Source organism: Corvus hawaiiensis, chromosome 20 (genome assembly GCF_020740725.1).
Source record: "Corvus hawaiiensis isolate bCorHaw1 chromosome 20, bCorHaw1.pri.cur, whole genome shotgun sequence".
Lineage (NCBI taxonomy): Eukaryota > Metazoa > Chordata > Aves > Passeriformes > Corvidae > Corvus > Corvus hawaiiensis.
Window position 1 is genome coordinate 7,727,534 of NC_063232.1, and position 22,888 is coordinate 7,750,421.

General features: G+C 45.8%; 2 protein-coding genes across 3 annotated transcripts in view; one reads left to right on the forward strand and one right to left on the reverse strand.

Moving 5' to 3' along the window:
- MYBBP1A (MYB binding protein 1a) overlaps positions 1–4,365 on the reverse strand; it is a 59,217-nt gene extending 54,852 nt beyond the window's left edge. Inside the window, exons 1-7 of the mRNA XM_048324791.1 lie at positions 4,142–4,365; positions 3,868–3,963; positions 2,582–2,665; positions 2,095–2,169; positions 1,567–1,674; positions 546–736; positions 89–256 (exon numbers count right to left, since the gene is read on the reverse strand). Of these exons, the coding sequence (XP_048180748.1) occupies positions 89–256; positions 546–736; positions 1,567–1,674; positions 2,095–2,169; positions 2,582–2,665; positions 3,868–3,963; positions 4,142–4,339 (920 nt within the window). The 5' untranslated portion in view covers positions 4,340–4,365. The remainder of the gene's footprint in view (positions 1–88; positions 257–545; positions 737–1,566; positions 1,675–2,094; positions 2,170–2,581; positions 2,666–3,867; positions 3,964–4,141) is intronic.
- A 1,919-nt stretch (positions 4,366–6,284) lies between these two features.
- Positions 6,285–21,769, forward strand: EIF4H (eukaryotic translation initiation factor 4H). Of its 2 annotated transcripts, XM_048324247.1 has the most exons (7): positions 6,285–6,435; positions 11,837–12,018; positions 12,953–13,017; positions 13,126–13,225; positions 13,889–13,954; positions 15,815–15,973; positions 16,095–21,769. In XM_048324247.1, exons 1-7 carry the CDS (start codon positions 6,377–6,379, stop codon positions 16,229–16,231), a joined length of 768 nt encoding a protein of 255 aa, XP_048180204.1. In that variant the 5' UTR covers positions 6,285–6,376; the 3' UTR covers positions 16,232–21,769. The 2 variants fall into 2 exon arrangements, with proteins under 2 accessions (XP_048180204.1, XP_048180205.1); XM_048324248.1 differs by lacking the exon at positions 13,889–13,954.
- The last annotated feature ends 1,119 nt before the right edge of the window (positions 21,770–22,888 follow it).

Genomic DNA, 22,888 nt, shown 5'->3' on the forward strand with positions numbered 1-22,888 from the left:
GCATGCAGAGAGATGTAAGTCAAAATCCCTGAGTCAAGAAACAGAAGGATAACATAGGAAATGACCAACAGTGTATGTTAAAACAAACCTCACAGGTCCTGATTTCTCCTTCAATAGCCCATTCTCCACAACTTCATTCCAGAACAGTTCAAAAGCACCTTCCTTCAATGCAACTTGTAGCAAATCAAATACTACACTGGGCAATTTCTTGTCTTCCTTCTCAGACTTGGCAGCACTTTTCAGAAGCTCTACAAGTCTAGAAGAAGGAATAAAATAATGTGAGAGATCTGACCTGGAAGGGAATTGCAGAAGGCCAAATTCATCCTGCCGAAGGACACAGAACATTTCCCAAGAACTGCAGGCTGTGCCTCCTGGGAGAAATGACACAACCATAACTTGGGAATCTGCATAACAATTAACACCTAACCCTTAGCAGCACCTGTAGTGGCAAATACAGGCAGGTATCAGAATCACAGCCATATTTCTCTCACTGCTAGCCAAGAGAAAAAGAATGTTCATTTAAACCTCCTTATTTAAGAACTTACCTGGAAATATTTTCCTTATTTACAACAGTAGGTGAGCCAAACAGCTTCTTCAGTTTCTTAGGTTTCAGAACACCGGGGAATTTCTGCATTCCCACAAGCAAAAGGTGCAGGTTCTCTGGAGATGTGAAGGCTGAAGAGAGGTCACCTTGCAAGATGTCAAACAGGACCTCCTCAAACACAGTTTCAGGAACCTAGACAAGAACAAGGGTGAAAGCATATGAGAAATATCTGAGGGCATCTTACTAACTTGCAGTGAAATAAGTACATTAAAGTATCTGCATTGGAGGACATTTTACTAAAAGCTTGCAGTGTTCTGGAAACTCTAGAAATAGTCTTTATGTGACACAACGTAAAATAAGTAACAGATGTGTCCATGACTGCCAGACAGTCCCAGGTGCTTAACCATGGGGAGTAGGACAGTATGTTGTCATCAGACAGCAATTCTGGTCAACTGACTCCAGCTGCAATTGTTCTCTTGCTGTCTGACTGCTCTGCCTGGACAACCCAGGCCGGGCAACCCACGCACACAGAAACTTTCTATTTTTATTTAACACTGCTAGTCTTCATATCTACAAACAACGTCCACTTTAAAAAAAGGAAATAAACTATTTTCTTTTACTACATACTCAGAGTTCTTTACTCCTCGTCCCTACATCATTTCATTCCCCACAGCCCAAAATTCAACCTTAGGCCCAGACTTGGTGGTTTGCTGTTCAGAGTTTTCAGCATACATCTATTCAAAAGAGTAGATGGTCTAACACATCATCCAAGCAGGTGAACTGGGGAACAGACTGTGGGATTGTCCACAATGAAGTCAAGCTAAGCTAAACCAGAGCACCCTCCCCAGAATACAAGCATCTGCCCACAGGCAATATAGGGACAGCTCCCACAGTTTACACTCACTCTTCCACACTCCATGTAACTTCCAGCCATGAACAAACTAAAGGAAAATCTGACCCCAAAGCCAAGCCCTCTCTTCCTCTCCACCCCACCCCCACAACTCCACGCGCTGTGCCTGTACCTCAGAGGTGATGTCAATAAGAGTTTTGCGCGGGAGATCTCGGAGGTGCGTTTGGTAATTTGTCAGCTGCTGGAGAAGCTGGATGCTCTCCAGCAGAGCTTTCTGGTCCTAGAAAGGAAAGAGAAGCCAAAAACAGAGGACATATATCAGAAATTAAGCTGATGGCTCAGGTAGTAATCCACTCTTTAGATGTTTATGCCTACTTGTAATAAGAAACAGACAATTGTTTCTTAATAGGCCACTCAGCTTTTTTCAAAATGGTGTTTTCCAGCTGGGTATGACAACAGACCCCTTCCTTCCAGGAGAGGTAGGAACCTCCTGTACTATTTGACACAGTTCCTACATTCTGCTCAGGAACAGACACTAAAAAGGCACAAAGAGTTCATGGGTTATGCAATAGAAATGAACTGACCTCGATGCTTCAAATGCCATTGCATCGATTACCAGTGACCCAGCCTTCCTCTGTCAATCCTCTTTCCACATCAGAAGCCCCAGAACCAGAACTGACACACCTGACAGCAGTGTTACCTTCACAAGCCGCCCAGACTGGAACAGAGCCATGACTCCAAAAAAGTTCCCAAAAGCAGCATTTCTCACAAGTTTCTGAAAGAAAGGAAAAAAAAAAAAAAAAAAATAGGAAGAAAGAGAAAATAGCTGAAAATCTACTTTCCTGAGAGGTTAGATTTCACATGCAGCTACATGATCAGTGGAACAAGATGGCAGGAAGATCCAGCCTTGAACACCTGACCATGGAAAGAACATACTGAAAAGCAACCCCCTGCACAATATTTAAGAACTGTCCTAGACTACCTCTTCATCACACTGACAAATCTCAACTAAAACAGGGCCAAATGACAATGTCATCAACTTCCAGTTTTTAGAAATATTTGTTATTTCATTATAGTCATTTGCTTTAAGAAGAACCCTAAAACTACAGTATACACCAAGACTTCAAAGAATAGGGAACAATTAATTTAAAGTAGCAGTTGGCAAATGTTGTCATGAGCTGACTTACTTTTTTCACTTTTTCCAGATTGTGTTTTTCTTTTATCTGTTCCAAAATGCTGCACAGTGGAATTTCCTCAAAAGCCTGCAAAACCTGAGAAGAGAGATGGAATAGCTGTTTGCAGTTCTTCCATTTCATGACATATTGGGTTAAGCTAAACTACAGCTGAACAGTTGTTCAGCACAGCAGCAGATGTGCTGCTTTATCAGGCCAGAATAAAGACAACCAGATCAGTAAAGATGTATAGAACAGGAACTAGGCTGGGAGAGCTGGGGTTGTGCAGCCTGGAGAAGGCTCCGAGGAGATCTTAGAGCTTCTTCCAGTGCCTAAAGAGGCTCCAAGAGAGCTGCAGAGGGACTTTGGAGTCCCAGAGTGCCAGGACGAGGAGGAATGACTTCACATTGACAGAAGCTCAGTTTAGGTTAGATATTAGAAAGAAATTGTTCCCTGTGAAGGTGGTGAGGCCCTCACACAGGCTGCCCAGAGAAGCTGTGGCTGCCCCATCCTTGGAAGTGTCCAAGGCCAGGCTGGACAGGACTTGGAGCAACCTGGGATAGTGGAAGATGTCCATGCCCATGGCAGGGGGTGGAAGGAGATGATTTTTAAGGTTCCATCCAATCCAAACCATTTCTAGGATTCCATGCAAACACAAATATTGTTACTGATATTCCAGGTTTTCTCTCTGTACATGACAGATTAATAATGAGAACATTTTGCTGAAACTACCTGACCCCATAACAGAGGTAATCAAAATTTTCACCATGGGCAAGGCCCTGATCAAAGCGGGAAACACATAAGCTCTTCTGCTTTATCAAATTCTCAGGTGAGATGAGGTCAGATACCACTGGTGATCCCAATTGCTGGGAGTCTTTGCTATGTCACAGACTCAACCACTGTGGAGGAAAAAACTCTGAAGTGTTTGTTAAAGGGTTGCCCTTTCATATATCCCACATCAACAGACCAAGACCAGGGGCAAGTCAGTTTTAAGAAGCAGCAATAGTACTAAATGCAGAATAATTGAAAACTTGGTCAAAGTTTGTAAATTAAGGACAGTCCTTGAAGCAGGACTGAATTCTGTAGTATGAATGTGATACCGGTATAGTTCATATTTTTAAGAGTTTCTTAAGCAGAGTAGCACCATCTAAAACCACTACAGTCATCGTGAGAGCCTTCCCTCCCATGTGCACGCAGGAGCGGTCAGAAGGGAGCCCTCCAGCCTTGCACAGACAGCAAAAGGGACCCCAGGCATGGACAGAGGCTGCCGACGGCTCTGATCCGCGCTGGGCAACACTGACCTGCGCCAAGGCCAAGCTGAAGCCAGGGCGGGCGGCCTCGCGGGTGGCTCCCAGTCCCTCCACCAGCCTCTTCAGGGTGTACTTGAGCTCATCGTCCTGCAAGAGAGACCGAGCTGGGCGGTGCCTGGGCTGCTCCAAGCGCGGCCCGGCCGCCGGACCCCCGCGCCCGGCCCGTGCCCCGTCCGCACTGACGCGTTCCCAAGCGGGAGCGGAGGGATGAGCCGTGTGACCCACTGCCCGCCCGCACCCACCGCCCCTCCGGCCCCCGCCTCACCTTCTTGCCCTCCCGCAGGTGCCGCAGGAGGCTCTCAGTGGCCTCCAGCCGCACCTCCTGCTCCGGCTTGGCGATGTCCCAGAAGAAGTCGAGGAAGGCGCGGCCCTGCCGAAGAACCCCGCGGGGGTCGGTCACCGCCGCGCCGCCGTCCCGCTGCTCCCGCTGCTCCATCTGCTCCCTCTCCTCCATCCCCGCCATGCCGCCACCGCTGCCGCACGTGGGGCCGCCCGCCGCTCCGCCTCTTCCGGGGCAGCGGGGCCGCCGCCGGACGGGCTCGGCCGCCGTGTGACCCGCTACCCTCAGGCCCCGGTACCTCAGCCCCGCTCCCCTCAGCGGTTCCGCTCAGCCCCACTCCCCGCTCCCCTCAGCGCACCCCGCTCCTCTCGGCCCCACTCCCCGCTCCCCTCAGCGCACCCCGCTCCTCTCGGCCCCACTCCCCGCTCCCCTCAGCGCACCCCGCTCCTCTCGGCCCCACTCCCCGCTCCCCTCAGCGCTTCCCGCTCCTCTCGGCCCCACTCCCCGCTCCCGTCAGCGCACCCCGCTCCTCTCGGCCCCACTCCTGTCCCCTCAGCGCTTCCCGCTCCTCTCGGCCCCACTCCTGCTCCCCTCAGCGCACCCCGCTCCTCTCAGCCCCATTCCTGTCCCTTCAGACCCCGCTGCCCTCATGGCCTCCCTTCACACCCCTCTCCCTCAGCCCCTCATCCCACAAAACCGGATTGCTTACCCGGTGTGCCACAAGCCAATAGCCACACACTTGACGGACACATTGATTGATTATTTCAGAGTTGCGCGAGCCGCGGTGCTCGGTGGTGTTCCACAAATCCAGCACACCCCCACGGGCTTTTCACACCATTATTTATACTCAGAAATTCAGAGTCAGTATCTTCCCAAGTACTGCTCATCTATTGGGGTTGATTAGTAATCTACAAGTTGTGTAACCTCAATTTCTACACATGCTGAGGGGAAGGGTCTTCACAGGGTCTTTTTAGAATTATAATGAACACAGGTTAGCTATAGGATACATGACCTTGAGTCTTTTGCTAAATTAACAGTGTATACACAGACATACATCAATATCCGAATTTCTACATCCTTAACACTCATTAGTTCCAGGATGTCCTTGAGTAAGGGATGCTGACTGCTGCCTGCCCCATGGGTTAGGTCTCCTCTCTTGCTGAAAGTATGCAAAGATCTTACACTAAAGAACATCCCTACTTAAGATAATATTGACATATTCCACATTTTGCAACAGCCCTGCTCCTCTGTAGGACTCATTCGTCCCTCCTCTGCCCCAAGGGCTCCCTGGGCTTCCCTCACCTGGTTCCCATTTCTGGAGGGAGGGTTGGATCCAGGCTGGATCCTGTCTCCGCGGGGCTCGACGGGGGCAGAGGGGCAAAGCATGCGGAGTGAGCCGGGATCGGCGATTCGGGGTCAGGCACCCGAGGTGTGGGGACAGTCGGTTATCGTATGAGAATCTGTCATGTGGTTTTATTAAAGAACATTAAATGATGGCCTGGCAAAAGGAGACAAACCAGTTGGTGCAAACGGTATTTTTTAAGGACACTGTGAAACTCTCAGATACCGCCCCTTGTCTTAATTTGTAATAAAATCCAGCACTATCCTCCGGAGCACTGCGCAGTGCTGCTGCCCTGCCAGACACCTGTGCCACCCGCGGGAGTGCAGGGAATGACCCCGGAGCAGGATCCTTCCCTGTGATCACTGTGATTCCTAGAGGATGACTGTGACACCTGGAGCAGGATGTATTTCCATGATTTCTGTGATCCCCGCCCGCAGCGACAGCGGGATGCTTGGGGAATCAGAGCCGCGGGCTGGGCTTGTATCAGCACTGGAGAGTCCAACGCTCACCGGAGGCGTTACCGCAGCCCATCCCGGGCACATCCCCGGGCGGATCCCCGAGAGATCCCGGGCACATCCACCGGCAGATCTCAGGCAGATCCGGAGCAGATCCCCAGGCAGAGCCGCGGGCAAATCCCGCACAGATCCCAGAGCAGACACCGACCAGATGCCCGGGCAGATGTCGTCCCAGAGCCGACGGGACGGAGCCGCGCGGCACATCTCCAGACAGGCAGCGGCGCGGACAGCCCCGTCACGGCGGGGAGCTGGAGGCAGGCACGGCGCGGGGCAGCCCCGGCCCGCGCGCCGCCATATATAAGCGTTGCGGGGTCCTCGGGCGCGGTCCTGTCACGCTCGCACGGGGACGAGGCCGCGGCGGCGATGGCGGATTTCGATCCCTACGACGACCGGGCCTACAGCAGCTTCGGCGGTGGCCGCGGGTAAGTGGGGCTGGGGGCAGCACTCAGGGCTCCCCCCGTAGCTGGGACGGGAGCGGGGAGCAGCGCCCCCGGCCGGGCGAGGCTGGGGCGCGGCCGCAGGGCCCGGCCTGCCCCGCTCCGTGGGGATGGCGGGCGGGGGTTGCGGAACGAGGACGCTGCCTCTGGGAACTGTTTGGGCTCGTCCTGCCCCCTGCCCGTTCTCCTCCAGAGCGCGGGAGCGCCCTTCCGCTGGCCGTGGCGGACCCGCTTTGTGCGGCGGGGTGGGGGCTGCGGGTCCCGGGGGGGGTCCCGGCCGTCCCCGCACTGCTCTGGCCAGCGCCGCAGAATTCAGGGCTGGGCGGCTCGGGAGCGCCGGCAAGAGGCGGGAGGGGGAGGGTGTCGCTGTTCCCGCCGTCCCGGAGGCGAGTGGAGGGGGGATTTAGGGAGGTGCTGGGCCAGAGCCAAGTAAGGCCCTAAGGAGCTTGTGCGGGGCCGGAGCAGGATGAGTGGAGGGAGCGTCCCTGAAGGACTGGAGCAGGGCAGGAGGCCGCAGTGCTGGCGGGACGAGACGCCCCCGGGAGCGGGCAGCGTTGTGGTGCCTGCGGCGGGAGGAAATGGGAGGGCTTTGTGGTATCTCCGCTCGAGGAGCGCTGGGAGCCGCCGTCCTGCGTTATCCGGGGCTCCGGGTGCTGACTGCAAATCCCTGATCCTTAGGAATCGGGCTTGCCTGTGTCTCTGCTGAGAGTGTTTTTAGGGGAGGAGCTGTAGAAACAATAACCAGTAACTAGAAGTTTATCTTAAATTAGGTTAGGAAGATGCAATCAAACAATTGATTTTTTTTTTTTTGGAGGTTGATGCTGTTACAAGTTTCTGTGTGCACTGAAATAAAACAGTAGTCATGAAGCTGTGGAATAAACTTCCTTGTGAGCAAATCTTCTCAAGTATATTATTGTATAATCTAATCTTCCAAGGTGTGTTTCCTGATCAAGAGTGTTCATGCCCTTTTCTGCTCTTAGGTGAATAACTTGGTTTCATTTCAGACTCTTTAGGCAGCAGGGAGGAGCTGCTGGAGTTAGAACAGCAGTAAGTTTTTTTTGTCTTTGGAAATACTCTGACACCTTAAGCTTTTCAAGCTAATTTTCATGCATTGATACCATTTGTGTCTAATTCAGAGATGTCCCAGAGCAAGCAGATGATGTAGCCACTTGAATTTCTGTTATTTTTTTAAATTCTGTAACAAAATAACTTTGCCAGCAGCATAAAGTGGCACTTGACTCATAATAAACTCAGATATTGCTGCACAGTGTATCCTGGTCAATGTAGGCACATTCTGTGAAGTAAAAAATGCCAGTTAAAATTTTATCTGATATTCAGATTCCTGTAAGAAAACTTAAACTTGCTCTCAGGCAAGATGTGGATCCTTCTTTGGTGAACTAAAGGCATCCTGCAAATTAATAGATGTCCTTACAGATAAGAAAATGAACTTACTCTGATTCACCTGCAGTTCTAAACATCAGATACTACAAATATTAGAGTCCAATGTATACTTCTATCTAATTTATCATTATCACTATTAAGTTACTAATAGCTAATTCACAATTTAACAGGTATCTGTGTGTGTTCTATAAAGTTCTGTGATATATGCAGTGTAATGAAAACATGACTGTTCTGGAAGGTTCTGATTAAGAATCCCATGCTAATTTAAAGTGGTTCCTGCTCAGGTACTCTAGGACTGTAGGAATAGTGTAAACTCAGCTGAGATGTAATAGTTTTTGTGGAAGTTGCATTTTGCATAACCTTTGGTGTACATAGTAAGAGAGCACAGGATTTCAGTATGACAGATGGGAAACCAGTGCCCAACAGGTTCTAACATATGTAAGTTATCTGCCTCTTTCTCATATCATCAAAATTATGGTGGAAGTCAGGATATGACTGGTGTGATGAGATGGGATTTTGCTACACCTGAGATGTTTAGTGATGCACTGACTAAAAGCTGAATCATAATATTCAGGAATGCAAAAGTCACTTTATTCCTGGTGAAGAATGTGGTGCTGACATTAGTGACAAAAGGCTTACTATAAGCTTTTTATAAGGTGTTTTGGAGCCTGAAATTTGACAGGAAAGCCTGCAGTTAAGCGTACTGAGGCCTAGTTGAAACTGAACATCTGTAAAGCTTCTCAGAGTTGATAGAAAGGGAGTGTTTACCACTCCTGACATGCTGCTAGGCTGTTTATTTAGGTGTGTCTTGAAGTGCTGGGCACCTTACTAAAGGTTGAGATTCACCTGCTGAAGTGCTGGTCAGTGAAAATGGGGAGTTAGTCCTTATGCTTCTGGCAGCTTGGGTCCCATGTATTACCCATCTAGCATTAAAAGATACCTCCTAATTTTTAGGCTTGGGTAAGCTTTTTGCTGAAGACATCTGATACTTACTCCAGACATGTCCTGGGCTGCTTGAATAAATTTGGTTTGAATTTAGTGTTGTGGTCTTGGAGGGTTGACCCTGTCATCCTGCTGATCCTTATGCTGCCCCAGAAAAGCTCTGTCAGAACTGAGGTAGGCTGTTGTCTCTGCTGTGCAAAAGGTAAATCCTGAGCTTTGATCTCTAGTGAAAGGCTATTTAACTCAAATACTGGCTTTCAAAATATCCTTCATTTTGAATTTTTGGCAGATCTTTTTTTCTGGAGACATAACTAAACTTTGCAAAAGAGTAATGGGAGTTACTCAAAATGGGAGTTTAGTTGTTTTCTATCCAATATGGCCAAAGCTGTTAACTCAGCCCACAAAAGTTTAATTATGGGGGTGTTGCTAGAAGCAAGCTTTCCTCTTCAGCTTTCTGCTTTGGTTTTCTGAAAAGGAAATCAGATCATGTCTTTCAGATTCCCACAGTAAGATGACATAATTATTACCTAATTGTGTCTAAGCAAAAGTTTAGAGTGGGAAATGCAGATACTCATTCAGTACTCTGGTTTGCTTAGTTCAGATGTGTTTTCAATTATTTTTTTACTTTTGTCCTACTTTGTTGCAAATGAGAGAATCTTCTTCCAATCTCATTGTTTGGTTACTGAAGTCAGCCGTTTTCCTTTATTTCAGTTTCAGTGTTGGAAAAAATGTAGGGAAGTATAGAAACAGCTTCTTTTTGTCTTACTATACCTAAGTTCCATAAGAAACTTGGTTTGGAACTGTTATTGACCATTTCTGTTCTTCAAATGGAAAGTAAAATACCAAAGGTATAGTTATGTATTTGATAACTAAAGCCTTAATATCAAGTTGGAGAAGAATGTTTAATTTTCTGACTTTAAAATCAGTCTGGATTGCACAGTAGGGCATGGATTTCCACACAATGCACCCCATGAAGTTCTGGTGCACTGTGGTAGAAAGGTTTGTCAGTAGCACAGAAAATCCTTTTAGGGATTGAGGGTGTGAATTTAGAAGTGGCTCAAATGCAGCTGAGTAGAGGTTGCTGATGCAAGTTGTAGTTCCAGCTCTTGCTCTCCTTCTTTCCATCTTGGCAAAGTGCTCTTTGCAGCTGTCCAGATCACCTTGTTGGTCTGGCTGAGGATTCAACTCCAGGGTGGGTTTTTAGGTGAATCAGCTCCCTGTGAGGTGACTGGCAGCACAGGGAATGTCCTGAGAATATGTAGGAGGAGGGAGTGCTCCTTTGAAACTCACCTGGGGAAATTCTGATGTTCCTGTAGGACATAAACATTAAGATTTTCTTTTTTTGGATGCAGGTTAAATGTATGGTATTTTAATAGCTGTTCCTAACACTGTACATGAGAATTAAGGACAAAGGCATGGAATTGATTCTACATGTTCTGGGATTATTTAGAACTGTAACTCAGCTTTCTTGGAGTTCCTCCTTAAAACTCAGTCTTGTGACTAAAGTTAATTCACAACTATTATAGCTTTAGTTCTCCAGTATGTTTTTGACTTGTTAATGAGACAAAGGCAGATGAGGAATATTGTCAAAAATGCTAAAATGCAAACCTGGGTGGACACTAATTAAAGATATGTAGATTGTGATTCAAGTAGATTTAGCAGCATGTTGATAGTGTTGGTGACAAACGATTCTTGCATGGAGCTGCTAAATAAGGCACAAATGATGGGCTCACCTAGGAAGAGTTAAGAAATCTTATTCAAGCTTAATGCATTATCTGATTCATTAGTAATAAAATATTTATTCTTGAATGAAAAAAAATACTGTCAAGTACCTTGCTTGCCCAGTGGAATTTTTGGCTGCATGCAACCGGCCAGAATAAAAGGAAATGATAAAATTATTTGACCTACTGGATTTTAGGGAGGACTGCAGCAATCTAATTTGTCACATTGGCAAATCCTGCTTTGGTACAGCTTGTGTTCCACCGTGGTTTTAAATGCATGGGGAGCCTCAGGGAAAGGGAACAGACACAAGCAAAGCCCAGTAGAAGGAAGGTGATAAAGGGAAGATAGAGTAGTAAGTAGATATTTCAGGTAAAGGTCAGAGATTGCTTACGTGGGACAAATGGTGTTGGAACCAGTGGTATCCTATAGTCTACAATTCCAGGAACTTTAAGTTCAGGTTGCCTTGTATATACCTTGCTCTCAAAGTTGGCCTTTGAAGATGAGGCTCTGCAGGAAGTTCACACAGATGTGTTACATTAGTACAGTAAAGAATTTAGCTGGGACAATTTATTTCCTAAGCACCCAGTGCCAAGAGTTTAACTGGTTAGTGAGGGACAAGACAGGAAAAGACCACCCAGTTTACCTCTGTAATTCACAAGACAAAAGAAAACGTAAACATCCAGACAGCACAGAATTTTTTTCTGCCTCAGAACCCCTTGTTCAACCAAATTTATTTTGTGTTCAGTTCAAAGCATTCCAGTCCAGATATCTAACAATTATGGCCACAGCTTCAGACTGAGGGGAAGGTGTTTCTGTTAAGCTAAATGTTGCTGAGATAACTTGGATGATTGTGGAGTGGGTGTTGGTAATACACTGTTTAGTTAAAAGCATTGGATCCAGCTTAATTTCAGGATAAGCTGACAAACCTGTGCCATGCAAGTATTTCTTCTTTGCTATAAATTATTCTTAAAATCTGTTCTAAGATGTTGTTTTTTGGAGGTAATGTTTTTGAGCAGGGGACAGTAGAGATAACCTTACACTGCTTTCCTTAATGAATTGGGGATTGAGAAGTTCATTCATCGCTTCATTAATGAGTTCGCCTCGTAATGTATTCAGTTTCCCACTGAACTACTGCATCAGGTAATACTGGAAAGGAGTTGACCAACAGTTCAGGTGGTAGGTACAGGCAAAAAGATAGAAAAATTAACCAAAGTTGTGGGAAAATCAACTTGCAGCTAGACGTAGCACCTGAGCAGTGCTATGGATTGCACTGTGGCTGTGCTGGGAGGCAGTTCCAGAGGCACTGTGCTTTTTTCAACAGGTCTCGTGGTGGTGGCCTTGGTTCCCGCAGAAATAAAGAGCTGCCAACAGAACCCCCTTTCACAGCATATGTGGGAAATCTGCCCTTCAACACTGTCCAAGGAGACATAGATGCCATCTTCAAGGATCTCAGCATAAGGAGCGTACGACTAGTCAGAGACAAGGAAACAGACAAATTTAAAGGTGAGCGTTCAGAGTTCTTTGGTGGCAGATGAAAAACTAGTAGGAGAAAAAGTCACTTTAATAGGGAATTTCAGTCTAAAGCACAGTTTTTCTCTGCTTTATGTTGACTTATGCAGGTTTTCTTATTCACTAATATATAAATGTATAATTTGAATGAGAGTCATTGTTCCATCACCTTGAGATACAGAGTAACATGAATGAGGAGTCAATATTTGCCCTGACATAAAATAACTTTCTCAAACCTTGTCTGGTATGAATTCTACCAGAGCTGACCCACTTAAGTCCCATGACCTTAAGCATTGAGTAATTCCTTTACTTCAGAAGACTCCCCTTGCTTCAGCTCTGGGGTTTTTTTTAGTAGACAGGGAGAAAAAGCAAATAGATAACCCACTCAGGCAGTTGTTTTAGAGGAAGCAAATTCAATTGCTGTGGGACTTGTCTGGTGGAAATGGACTATATTTGTAAGTTACTTTAAGGGGTGGAAAAGGCTTACGTTGGATAACAGAGGACCTTTGAAAAGGAGTAAATCCACTAAATGATGTGATGACACAAAATCACACTTCTGGCCACATAGGTATTTCAGTTTCTTGTTTAAAAACACAAGGAACAAAGTGTCAGTATTCAGCTGAATAACTGTCTGAAGGCATAGATCAGATGTAATCTATAATGAGAACTCTGTGGGAAAGGGAATTAGGCTCTTGGCATTCACAGAGTGCCCAGAGTTCTGTTTCAGGATTTGCCCCATCATTAACAGGTGCAGGTAAATGTGTTCATTGTTGATGATGATGATTGGTTTCTGAGCCATGCACATCTTGAATTTGCACATCACAACTCATGTTTAAAAGAGAAGGAAGCTATTAGCAGATATGCAGGAGGAGTAGCTTCTTACAAAGGCCTTTTAAAGTGCTACTAACTTGAGATTTGTTCCTTACAGGATTTTGTTACGTAGAGTTCGATGAGGTGGAGTCACTCAAGGAAGCTCTTACATATGATGGTGCAGTAAGTACACCTGCAATTAATTTGTGAAATCAAAGACAAGCATAAGTCTCAAACCCTTTGGCAGCCCTTATGATACATCCTGAACAGATTCTTCCATTGATTTAACAGCTTTTGGGTGACCGATCACTCCGAGTGGACATAGCAGAAGGCAGGAAACAGGATAAAGGTGGCTTTGGCTTCAGAAAAGGTGGCGGGCCGGATGACAGAGGTGACTTCCCTTTTTCTAAGTAGCTTCTTAATACAGTGGTCGTAGTTATGGCTTCTGGTGCTGACTAATGCTAAGACAAGGCATGCAAGTGAACATGAAGATTATATTGAAAGGTGAAATGTTGTATGTATATAATTACCTGTTTCTAACCAGCTGCTGCTGCTGCTCCTGAGGTGTCTGGAATTAAGCTGTGCTTTGTGTCCAAAGGCTGGATGTATTGTCACTCCTAACCCAGGAAGTGAGACCAATACCCCTAATAATGTGTTGTGTCTTGCAGAGGACAATCATAAGCCCAACAGTCTGATCTGCTACTATTTTATGATGATGTATGAAAAGTGAGTAAGCACAAATAGACAAGTGCTTATTTTGGAGTATGTCTCTTGTTCCAGTGTAGAAACATTCTTGCCTGTAGCTGAAAGTTGGTTGAACCAGACTCACCAGAGGTTTCCATTGAATGTGCATTAGAGAAATTTTTCTGACCACTTATTCTTGTTTAACTTAAACTGTTTGTTCCTGTGCAATGGAACTTGGTAGTACCAAAAGAAAAGGATTTTCCATCAGCATAACTTTGGATATTGAAGGACTGAAACATTGGTTTGGTATTCCCTTGCTCAGTCTTTCCCACAGCTTCAGACCTGAACACAATTGTGGCTTTTTTCCTAGGAATGGGAGGAGGTTCCCGAGAATCCAGAGGAGGTGGATGGGATTCCAGAGATGACTTCAATTCTGGTATCAGTATTAACACTTGTACAGATAGGAAGCCTAAAAGGCACTGAAATGTTATCATTTTCATTTGTCCCCATTACTGGTTTGATTGAATCTACTGTATGTGCCAACTTTGGACATCCTGCAGCTGTGGTGGGATTCCTCATGGGGCATCTGCCGTTGCCTTGTAACAGAGGAAAGAGTCTTGATCAAAAAGTCTATGAAATGACCCTAAATGACAGAATTCTTGTCCAGATGTAGCCTATGGTGACTGTTTTAAGCATTTCTCAAACATACAACTAAGTAAATTTCTGAATAGTAGCAGAAACAGACAGATCATGTAGGAAGACTGATATTCTGTCAGAGCAGAGGCTTTCATCTTCTTAAGGAGATGTGATGTCACTGTACATGTGTCCCTGAAGTAACTGACTTCTCTAAAGTCAGATTAGTGTCCCAAAGCACTTGTAAAAGCAAAATGTTCATTAACTTTTGGACCTGTTTTGGTAATGCAGCTGCAGCAAGTGACTGAGCTTACTGAGTGGAAGGTAGTGACTGAGCTACCGGGTTTGCTCTTAACTTCCAGTCAGTTCCAGCTATTAGAATGCAGGGTATCATTAACACAATTGCTTTTGTCCTCTGAACTCATGGGTTTGGTCCATTTTCTGATGGGAGATGTTGGCAAGTACAACTTTGCAGTGTCTGGTCTCTGCGTGAGTGGAATGAACGATGTAGGAGAAGCAAAGTGTGCCCTTGCCCCCAGCATGGACTGGAGCGTGATGCTGGCGAGAGAAGCTTGCTGCAGCGCTGTGCTTAACCTGCCTCTGGAGCTAAGCGTTCTGTGTCACAGCTTTGTACCTTCTTTGGCAGCTTCTCCAAATGTGGATGCATTTCAGCCTGATAAATGCTGGATGAGTGATTTGTGAGCCAAAAGTTTAGCATTTCAGTCTTAGCTGCTACAGAAGCTTTTCTTCTCAGGTTGTTCAGCCTTGCTTTAGATCAAGTCTTTAAAGATGGCCTGTTTGGCACTGAAGTAAGTAAGGGACAGCTCTGCAACTCTGCCAAATACTGAAGTGGAAAGGAAAATCTCAGTTGGGACCCAAACAACTTTCTCTTCCAGGCAGCTTCTGAAAATCTGAGTGTATTCCCTTTCTGTATGCTGTTAGCCTGAAGTATCTTCCTCCCACTGAAATGCAGGCAGTGGGGGCTTGGAGAGATACTCAAGGAGAATCACTGGTACAGACTGGAACTCTGGTCAGTGACGATAGTTCTTGATTTTTTTTTTTGTGATACATAAACTGAAGAAATGCAGTCAGTTTAAAGTCTCATTTGGTTTTTTTCCCCAGCCCTTTAAGTAGTCTAGTAAATGCCTGGTCAGTTTATAGTACAGCTAAACAGCCTTGGGGTTTTACTTCGTTTTATAAGGACTGTGTATTTCACTACTCCCCAGCTATTTTCCCATTTGCTCTGCTCCTGCAGATTTCATGCTAAGGCTGTGTAGCCAGTGTGATGATCTGGCTATGGAAGTACTCTGAGTTCTTGTAGTGTTGTCTGTCAAGTCAGCTAATGGTGTTAACAAACTGAAGTTGCAGCTGAGGTTCATATTTTAAACACGCTTGACCCACTCTCCAACACTCCAATAAGCCTCTAGGTGGATAAAGCACTTCCTGAACTTGGCATAGTATACTTGGTTTCAAATGGAACCCGAACAACTCCTCCAGAAGGTGCTAGAGCTCTGTGAAACAATCTGTCTGCAGACAAAGGCTCTCAGTGCATCACCTTGGACTGACAGCGGTGACTAGCAAGGTTTTCCAGTTATCCAGATAAAAGTCTAGATTAAAAACATTTCAAAATATGCTCTTTAAATTCACTGTCTTCCATCTTCAGGATTCAAAGATGATGACTTCTTGGGAGGTCGGGGTAGAGGAACCCGCCCTGGAGACCGGCGACCACCAGGTGCCTCCATGGGAAGTGGTGGCACTGGTCGCTTCAGAGATGGGCCTCCCCTTCGTGGGTCTTCCATGGACTTTAGAGAGCCAACAGAAGGTAAACTCCTACCATGTGTGATTCAGTCTTCCTGTGCAAAGGAGACTCCTGGTTTTGTTGTCAGGGTAAAGCTCCTGCCCTTGACAGGCAGATCTCACAAGTGGAATGTTTTTCCTTTCAGAGGAAAGAGCACAGCGACCCCGACTCCAGCTCAAACCTCGAACAGTCGATACTCCCCTCAATCAAGTAGCCAATCCAAACTCTGCAATCTTTGGAGGAGCCAAGCCCCGGGAGGAAGTAGTAAAAGAGCACGACTGAGTTTGGGGTTGAGAGGGAATGGGGAGGCGGGAGAAAAAGCAAGACAGTACAGAGTGACTAGCTCTGCTGGAATGTCAACCCTGCAGTTTACCATTCCTGCCATCTGGTATTTGTCCTCTTTGAAACCGAAAACACAGAGCTTGTGAATGCATGTCAGCTGTTAACAAGTGGTTTTTAGTACGTTCTTGGCTTTGCTGTATCTAGTGCCTGCTTTGTGCTGAGTTTCCCTCTTCTGTTTCCTTCCAAGCAGCACAGTTGCCAGTAGATAAGGCAGTGTGGCTGCTTCCACAAGTGTGGAGGTCTCTGGACAAAGGTGCTGCTTCACTTCTTCCTTTCTGGGTTTGTTTTACTTTAGAAGCACAGGTTAGACTTAGTTATTTCCCTGGATCGTTTCCTTTTACTTCCTCAGTGTTCCTCTTCTGACCTGCATGTCTCGTTCTGTATTGCTGTGGCTCTGAAGAGGAAAACTGAAGAGTCCAGATGAGTTGAACAGAAATTTACAGTTCTAACTGAGTAGTGAAATACCATTTATGACAATTGGTGATAGTTGCTGTTCACAGCAGAGCCCCTTACAAAACAAAGGGGGTCAGCTGCCCTTTCACATGGGTTGTCAGGAAGGATCAATTTAATGGATGCCTTGCCTGACAAGCCTGGTGAATAGCTGGTGGAATCAGTATGGATAAAGCCTCTTCCAGCAGCCTCTTCCTGCTGGCTCTTGACTTCCAAATGGTATGATGCTACTACACCTCTGAGCTCAAGGTTAGTGCTGCAAAGCTGTGCCTGTTTGAGCACAACTGCTCACTGGCTCTTTCTGCTTACTTTTCTGGGTTTTACGTGTTTGGTAAATTTTTAAATGAAGTTTCTACAAATAAAATTGACTTTTTTATTTTTGTTGGAGTGTATACTTTGCCATGCAGTATTTGACCGTCACTATCCCCTGTATTTCTTTGCCCAGTGGGGTACAGTTGTAGCACCTCAGCTTTCAGAATACTTTGAAAATGGGCAGATTAGAGATCTTTCTGCTATAGATTCTCATGCAGAAGTTTTGGTAAAAAGCATCTCTTGTTGCTGCACCTCTCTTCACTTGAAATGTTTCTTGTCAGTGTTGTGTGGGAGGAGGGAGGGGAGGCTAAAGCAAAAGGAGAAATCATTAATGTTTAAAACCAAAACCTGGTTCTACCACACTGAAGTGTGGACATGTCCAGTGTATGGGAAGAGCTTGGGCCCCTGTTGCCAGTGCTGAGAGCCTTCAGATAAACCAGCCAGCACCCCAGAGTACTTACAAGAAGAGATTGGAAGCATGGCTGCCCCACTACCAGCACCACTGCTAGTGATGAATTTATTCCCTACGGTTCCCATTTTAAGTCAGAGTCCCAGCAATTTACAGAACTACTCTTTCCTTCTTTCTGCCTTTCACTTAATCTGCTTCTGAGATAAGAACCATTTGTCTAACACTAATACTTAATTTTAAGACAGACATGCATTTGTGTGGTTGTATTCCAAACCAATAATTGATCTATTTACATCTTCAATGTGGAAAAGATTTTAAGAACAAATTCCCATATAAAAACTCACTTCTAGTCAAGACAGTTGACTTTTAAATGTAAAAACAAAGGAAAAAAAAAAAAAAGAATTCCAAACACTTAACACATTCTGCTTCATAACAAAATAAATTTATGGATATGGTATTTTGTGAATGATCTTTTAAATAAAAGAAAACATTAAGTAATACTTAACATTGGTCTTTATTGAGTCTACTCTACCATGTTTCTCCCCCCCCTCAGTTTTCAAATATTGTGTTAATTTGTCTTAGAGCCATTCTGATACAAAATAAAGGGGGGAAGAGGAAAAGATAAAGGGGAGGAATCTAATCTAAAGAGTGCTGGAACAGTGAAGTCAAAATTGTTTATGGGTGGAAATGAGCCCAACTTTTTTGTCCTGTGACTTCAGTGTCACTTGAGTGCATTGCTAAGGCTGCTAGGTGGGATTTGGAATTCCTGCAGCTTGCAGGTCTTGCAGCTGGTCAGGCTGTGCTCCTCCAGATGGGTGCTGCTGCCCTGTGCCCAGCACCAGGCAGGATGTGTCCTTCCAGTGTGAGTACTGAGCTCTGTGGGCTTTGTGCTGAGATAGTAAATGGATCAGCTACTGCTGTTTTGCCCACTTCCTCCAACTTTTCCAACTGACCCGTTTCCCACTAGGAATAATAGTTAAGGAGGCTGTTGCCCTGTGGCTTTGAAGTGTGTGCTTACTGCAGGGTAAATTGAAAGAGATAGAGCCATGTTTTTATTGAGGAAATGAGCTCTGACCTCCCTGCTGGTTTTACTGCTTTCCATAGCCTGAAAGGATGGGAGGTGTTCCTGCTTCCAGCTGCTCAGTCCACCCTCTCTTTAGACCTACTCTTACCACAGCTTGAGCAGAGTCCCAGTCCTGCTCTGGAGCCTGTGCTGGAGCTGTGTGTGCCAGTACCTGGCTGTCGGGCATGTCAGCCTGAGGAGTGCAGAAGAGCAGGGCTGGTTGAGAGTTGGTCCCCTGCAGCTCTTGCCACAGCTTATCCACAGCTGCCCTGTGAAACTGGTGCTGCTGGAAGCAGGGATTTCATCACTGCATGGAGAAAAGGAACCCTGATGAGTGAGAGAGGTGGCAAACGGCTCATCTTAGTTCTGGAAGGGTTTCCCACTAGTGAATGCAGCCTGGTCCCAAAATCACTGTGTCTTTTTTTTTTTTTTAGTAATTTTTCATATGCAAACATTCATGCATTGCATGGCTTCTTTGGAGCATTCCACACTGTTCCTCCCCTGGTGCAGGGTCAGACTCCTCCAGTCCTTTTTCTTTCCCTCCTTCAAAAATTCAGTGGATGGATGTTTTCCTATACAGAAGCTTATCAACCAGTTTGTGTCAACAGTTGACACAACTATATTTAATGTATGGATGCGGCATTTGAGTTTTGTAGGAGGAAGCAAGATTTTCTTTCCATCCCACCAGGAAAAGCAGTTGAGGTTTAACCTGTGATGCTTAACTTTACCTGCAGCTTAAGGCTAAGCCTCGCATGGTAAAGCCCAGACTGAGGAGGTACCAGCAGTGTAGCAAATGGATAATTCACTTTGCGGGTATTCATGTTCTCACTGAGTTATTTCTGGTAGCTGTGCAGAGCTTTCTTCCAGCTTAAATGTAGAAAAATAAACAAAACTGAAGGCAGGAAGGCACCAGGCAGGTTTTGGAACTGAAGCTGAGTTTGCTTTGCTACTGTAGGAAGTGCTTTGCCATGTTACTCCAGTTTGGTTGCAGGTGGGAAAGCTGGGAGTCTGGAAGAGCTGTTGGACACTGCAGCAGTGAACAGCAGCATTTAATGTGCTGCAAAACTCTGCTGTCAACCACCAAAAAGTAATCCCCACTGAACTCCTGAGTCCAGGAATGGCCCTGGGAGAGCTCATCCCAGCACTCAGAGCAGCACCCAGTGCTGGCACGGGTGTGTTGCCGACTTGCTGGGCTGTGCGAGCCTGGAGCAGATTCTGAGGGGGCTCTTTGTGCTTGTGGCCATCAAGGTTGTTCTGACGGCTGAAGAAAGAGGTGGAGGAGTGTTCACACATTCAAATAATGGGCTGGTGATGGTAGAGTCACATTAAATTCATGCCCTCGAGTGTGGCTTACTGGCCTTCCTAAGCAACAACTTGTTCTCCTGCTGAGATGTGTTGCCACTATTCAGAGTCTCCAGTGCTGCCCATGAATTTCTGAAGTTCTGCAGGTCTCCCAGGGCTGATGATGATTGTGGCCAAGCTTGCTGTCCCAGGGCAGTTTTGGATTATACTGATATTTTTAACTTATGTCATGAATGCTGTTACAGTTTCAATCCTGAATTTAGTACATAATCTAGTAGGAGCATTTCCTACCTGTATTACTGGCTGCTGACTTGTCTTCAGAAAAGATGGTAAAACTGTGAGAATTTTAGAGCAAATCCTGTAATGTTGCAACCAACCTTTCCTCTTTGTAGGAAAGATTTAATATTAAAGCCAGCAGATTTTGGAATGCACGTGCAGCCCCTTCAATCAGAGCGCTGGCGTGTTGCAGCTTGCAGAGCAGTCCTTGTCCTGCTACTTTGGACAAATCTGCTTGGAGTGACTTTGCTGGAATCCCCCTGTTTTCCTGGGCGTGTTTTGGACAGCGGCTCTGTGCGTCAGGTTGGCTCCAAGGCATAGTCACAGGTTTTCTGTACCGACCCCGTTCCCTCTCTGTGCGCAGAAGCCGTCTCGTGGTTATTCGCACTCACAGCAAGAGCAGCTGTTATCATTGAGCATCTTGAAATCTGTGTTATGTTCTACATTCTGGTGGTTTCTTTGTTTCACTACCAGTGGAGTGCAAACGCTCTGAAGGAAAGGGACCGCTCGCCTATTCCAGCATATTCTAGTGTAGAATCAGTTACCTTTGTACCTTTCAAGGGCTTCCCTGGGACGGATTCTCGGGATGCAATTTAGTTGGTGTTGCTTGTGTTAAATTGTTAGAAAAGGGAGTTTCTGTGACTGGAAAGGAATTTGATTTCCAGCTGAGAGTGGAATTTTCTCATCTGGTAGTTGACTCCCTCCTCTTAAATGCCACTTACCCACTGCAGGAACAAAGTATATTCAAACTGGCAGAGAGATATCTTTTATTTGGTGCATACATTTTATTTATATAATTTGTAATTTATTCTGTTGTTTGTGACAGCACTTGCTATAGCAGTATTAAACCAAACTGAATAGAAGCACTTAGGATGGTGTAATCATATTTTTGACCCTGCCTGCTGAAAGGCTTTAATCCTTCAGTGCCAGACACTTGACTCTCAAGCCTGATGCACATTAGTAATAGCAATACCTTGATGACATTATCTGTTCAGCCCCTGCAGGGAAGCTCTGCTGTTCTCCTGAGTTTGCTCACAGGAACCCGAGATGGACACAAGACACGAGCCATTAGGTTCTGGTGGTGCATGCGGTGTCTTGGTGTGCCCATGGAGGCAGCGTTATTAGGTCTTAAATCGTGTTCCTCATCTTACTGTACCTGTTTGAGTGACTAAATCTAAAGCGTTTTCTGGTTTCCTTTTCCATCGCGTCAACAACTCTGTTCTGTGACATCACCTGCTCAACAGCAGGTTCAGTGTGACATCAGCTTCCCTCACTTCTGTCCCCTCTGCAGCAAAGTACATCCAAGGGCTTTGAGGACTTTCAGCGTTACAGGAACAACCCTGTTACCTGTGTGCTCACCAATTCCTGTGTAAAGCTCTAGAGTATCCCAGGGTTGATGTTTTTGGGATGTTATTGCTGGGAATGTTGCCACCACGTTTCTGCCCAGTAGGTTTCAGCCAGGTTAGTGTTCCCTGTGGTCAGGATTTGCTTCCTACCACAAGATTGTTTTGTTCATGTCACCGTGCTCCCGAGATCTGCCTCTTTCTTTTAAATAAACCAAAAACTCACAAAGTACCTCTATAAACCCCTGCAAAATCTGTACTGTAACGAATCTGTATAATTTGTATTGCTGTATAAAAATTCAAATAAAAGCATTCAAACCTTCTAGGTTTTTGTCTTCAAATTTAAGAATTCTTGTGTCTACAAGGATGAACTCAGCAGGATAAGAACGGGAAACTTTGTGGCCATAGGGATGTTTGGGATTAGTCTTTGCAAAGTTCACTTGGCCAAAGTTTTGTGAAGCACCCAGGGATCCTGGCTGTGAGATGACTTTCCACTGGGTGGTAGCAGCATTTATTTTCCTTCAGCAGGAACGGAGCCACTTTCGGTTTCAGCTCAGAGAGATCTGACGTGCAGCTGGGGCAGGGGAGGAGGCAGCACTTCCCCTTTGCCTGGGGAAAGACTCGTTCCACTACGGCAGAGAGAAAAGCCGTTTCTAGGTGTACACAAAACTATCCAGGACTACTTCAGCACATCAGAAAATTTCCTCCAAGATATGGCTTGCATTAAAGCGCCATGAAAATGTTGCTAAACAAATGGAATTCATTGTAATCCCTGGTAGTGGTTGGGATGAGACACGTGCTCATTCTGTCTCAAAGCAAGAGGGGCTTGATGCTGGTGCACAGCAATGCTTGACTCGCAAAGCTGGTGAGCTTGGAGCCTGTTGGAGCTGGGAAAATGCATGAGCATGAGCTTGGAGCATGTTGGGGCTTTCTCAAACCTTCCAGCACTGGGTGTGTTTGTGCAGAAGGTGAGGTTTAGATGATGCCCTGTTTTCCGGTCCTTGTTTCACTGCTGATTTTTGATCAGAGTTAGTCACAACACCTGATTCAAGCAAGCCAGCTGGTCTTGGAGCAGCCCCTACCTTTATCTGAAAGAATGTAAACCACCCCTCAGGGCATTTGGTTTCCCAGGGCCCAGGTAAGCTGTGCAGGGTAGAAGATGGGTTCTAATGAGCCCTCTGGGCCCAAGAGATCTCTCTGCAGCTTGTCAGCTTTATATCAAAAGGTGAAAAAGTGGGTTAGGTTAGCTGGTGAGCCTGCCTGAAGGAGTAGGAACTATGTGTTTGTCATGGGGGGAAAACAAACCCAAGTTGAAACGGGTGAGCTTTAAAAAGAACGTGAAAGGTGAAATTATACTGTGGTGTTTCTATAACTTATTGCAGTAGTTAAAAATGTGCTGCTCCTATGTCTTTGACCTTTTGTCAAATCAGAAATGGTTTCCA

Coding starts and splice junctions, on each gene's coding strand:
- EIF4H (XM_048324247.1), top strand. CDS start 6,377: ATGGCGGATTTCGATCCCTACGACGACCGGGCCTACAGCAGCTTCGGC. Junction 13,226..13,888: donor TGGCGGGCCGGATGACAGAG/GTGACTTCCCTT, acceptor CTTTTTTCCTAG/GAATGGGAGGAGGTTCCCGA. Junction 13,955..15,814: donor CAGAGATGACTTCAATTCTG/GTATCAGTATTA, acceptor TTCCATCTTCAG/GATTCAAAGATGATGACTTC.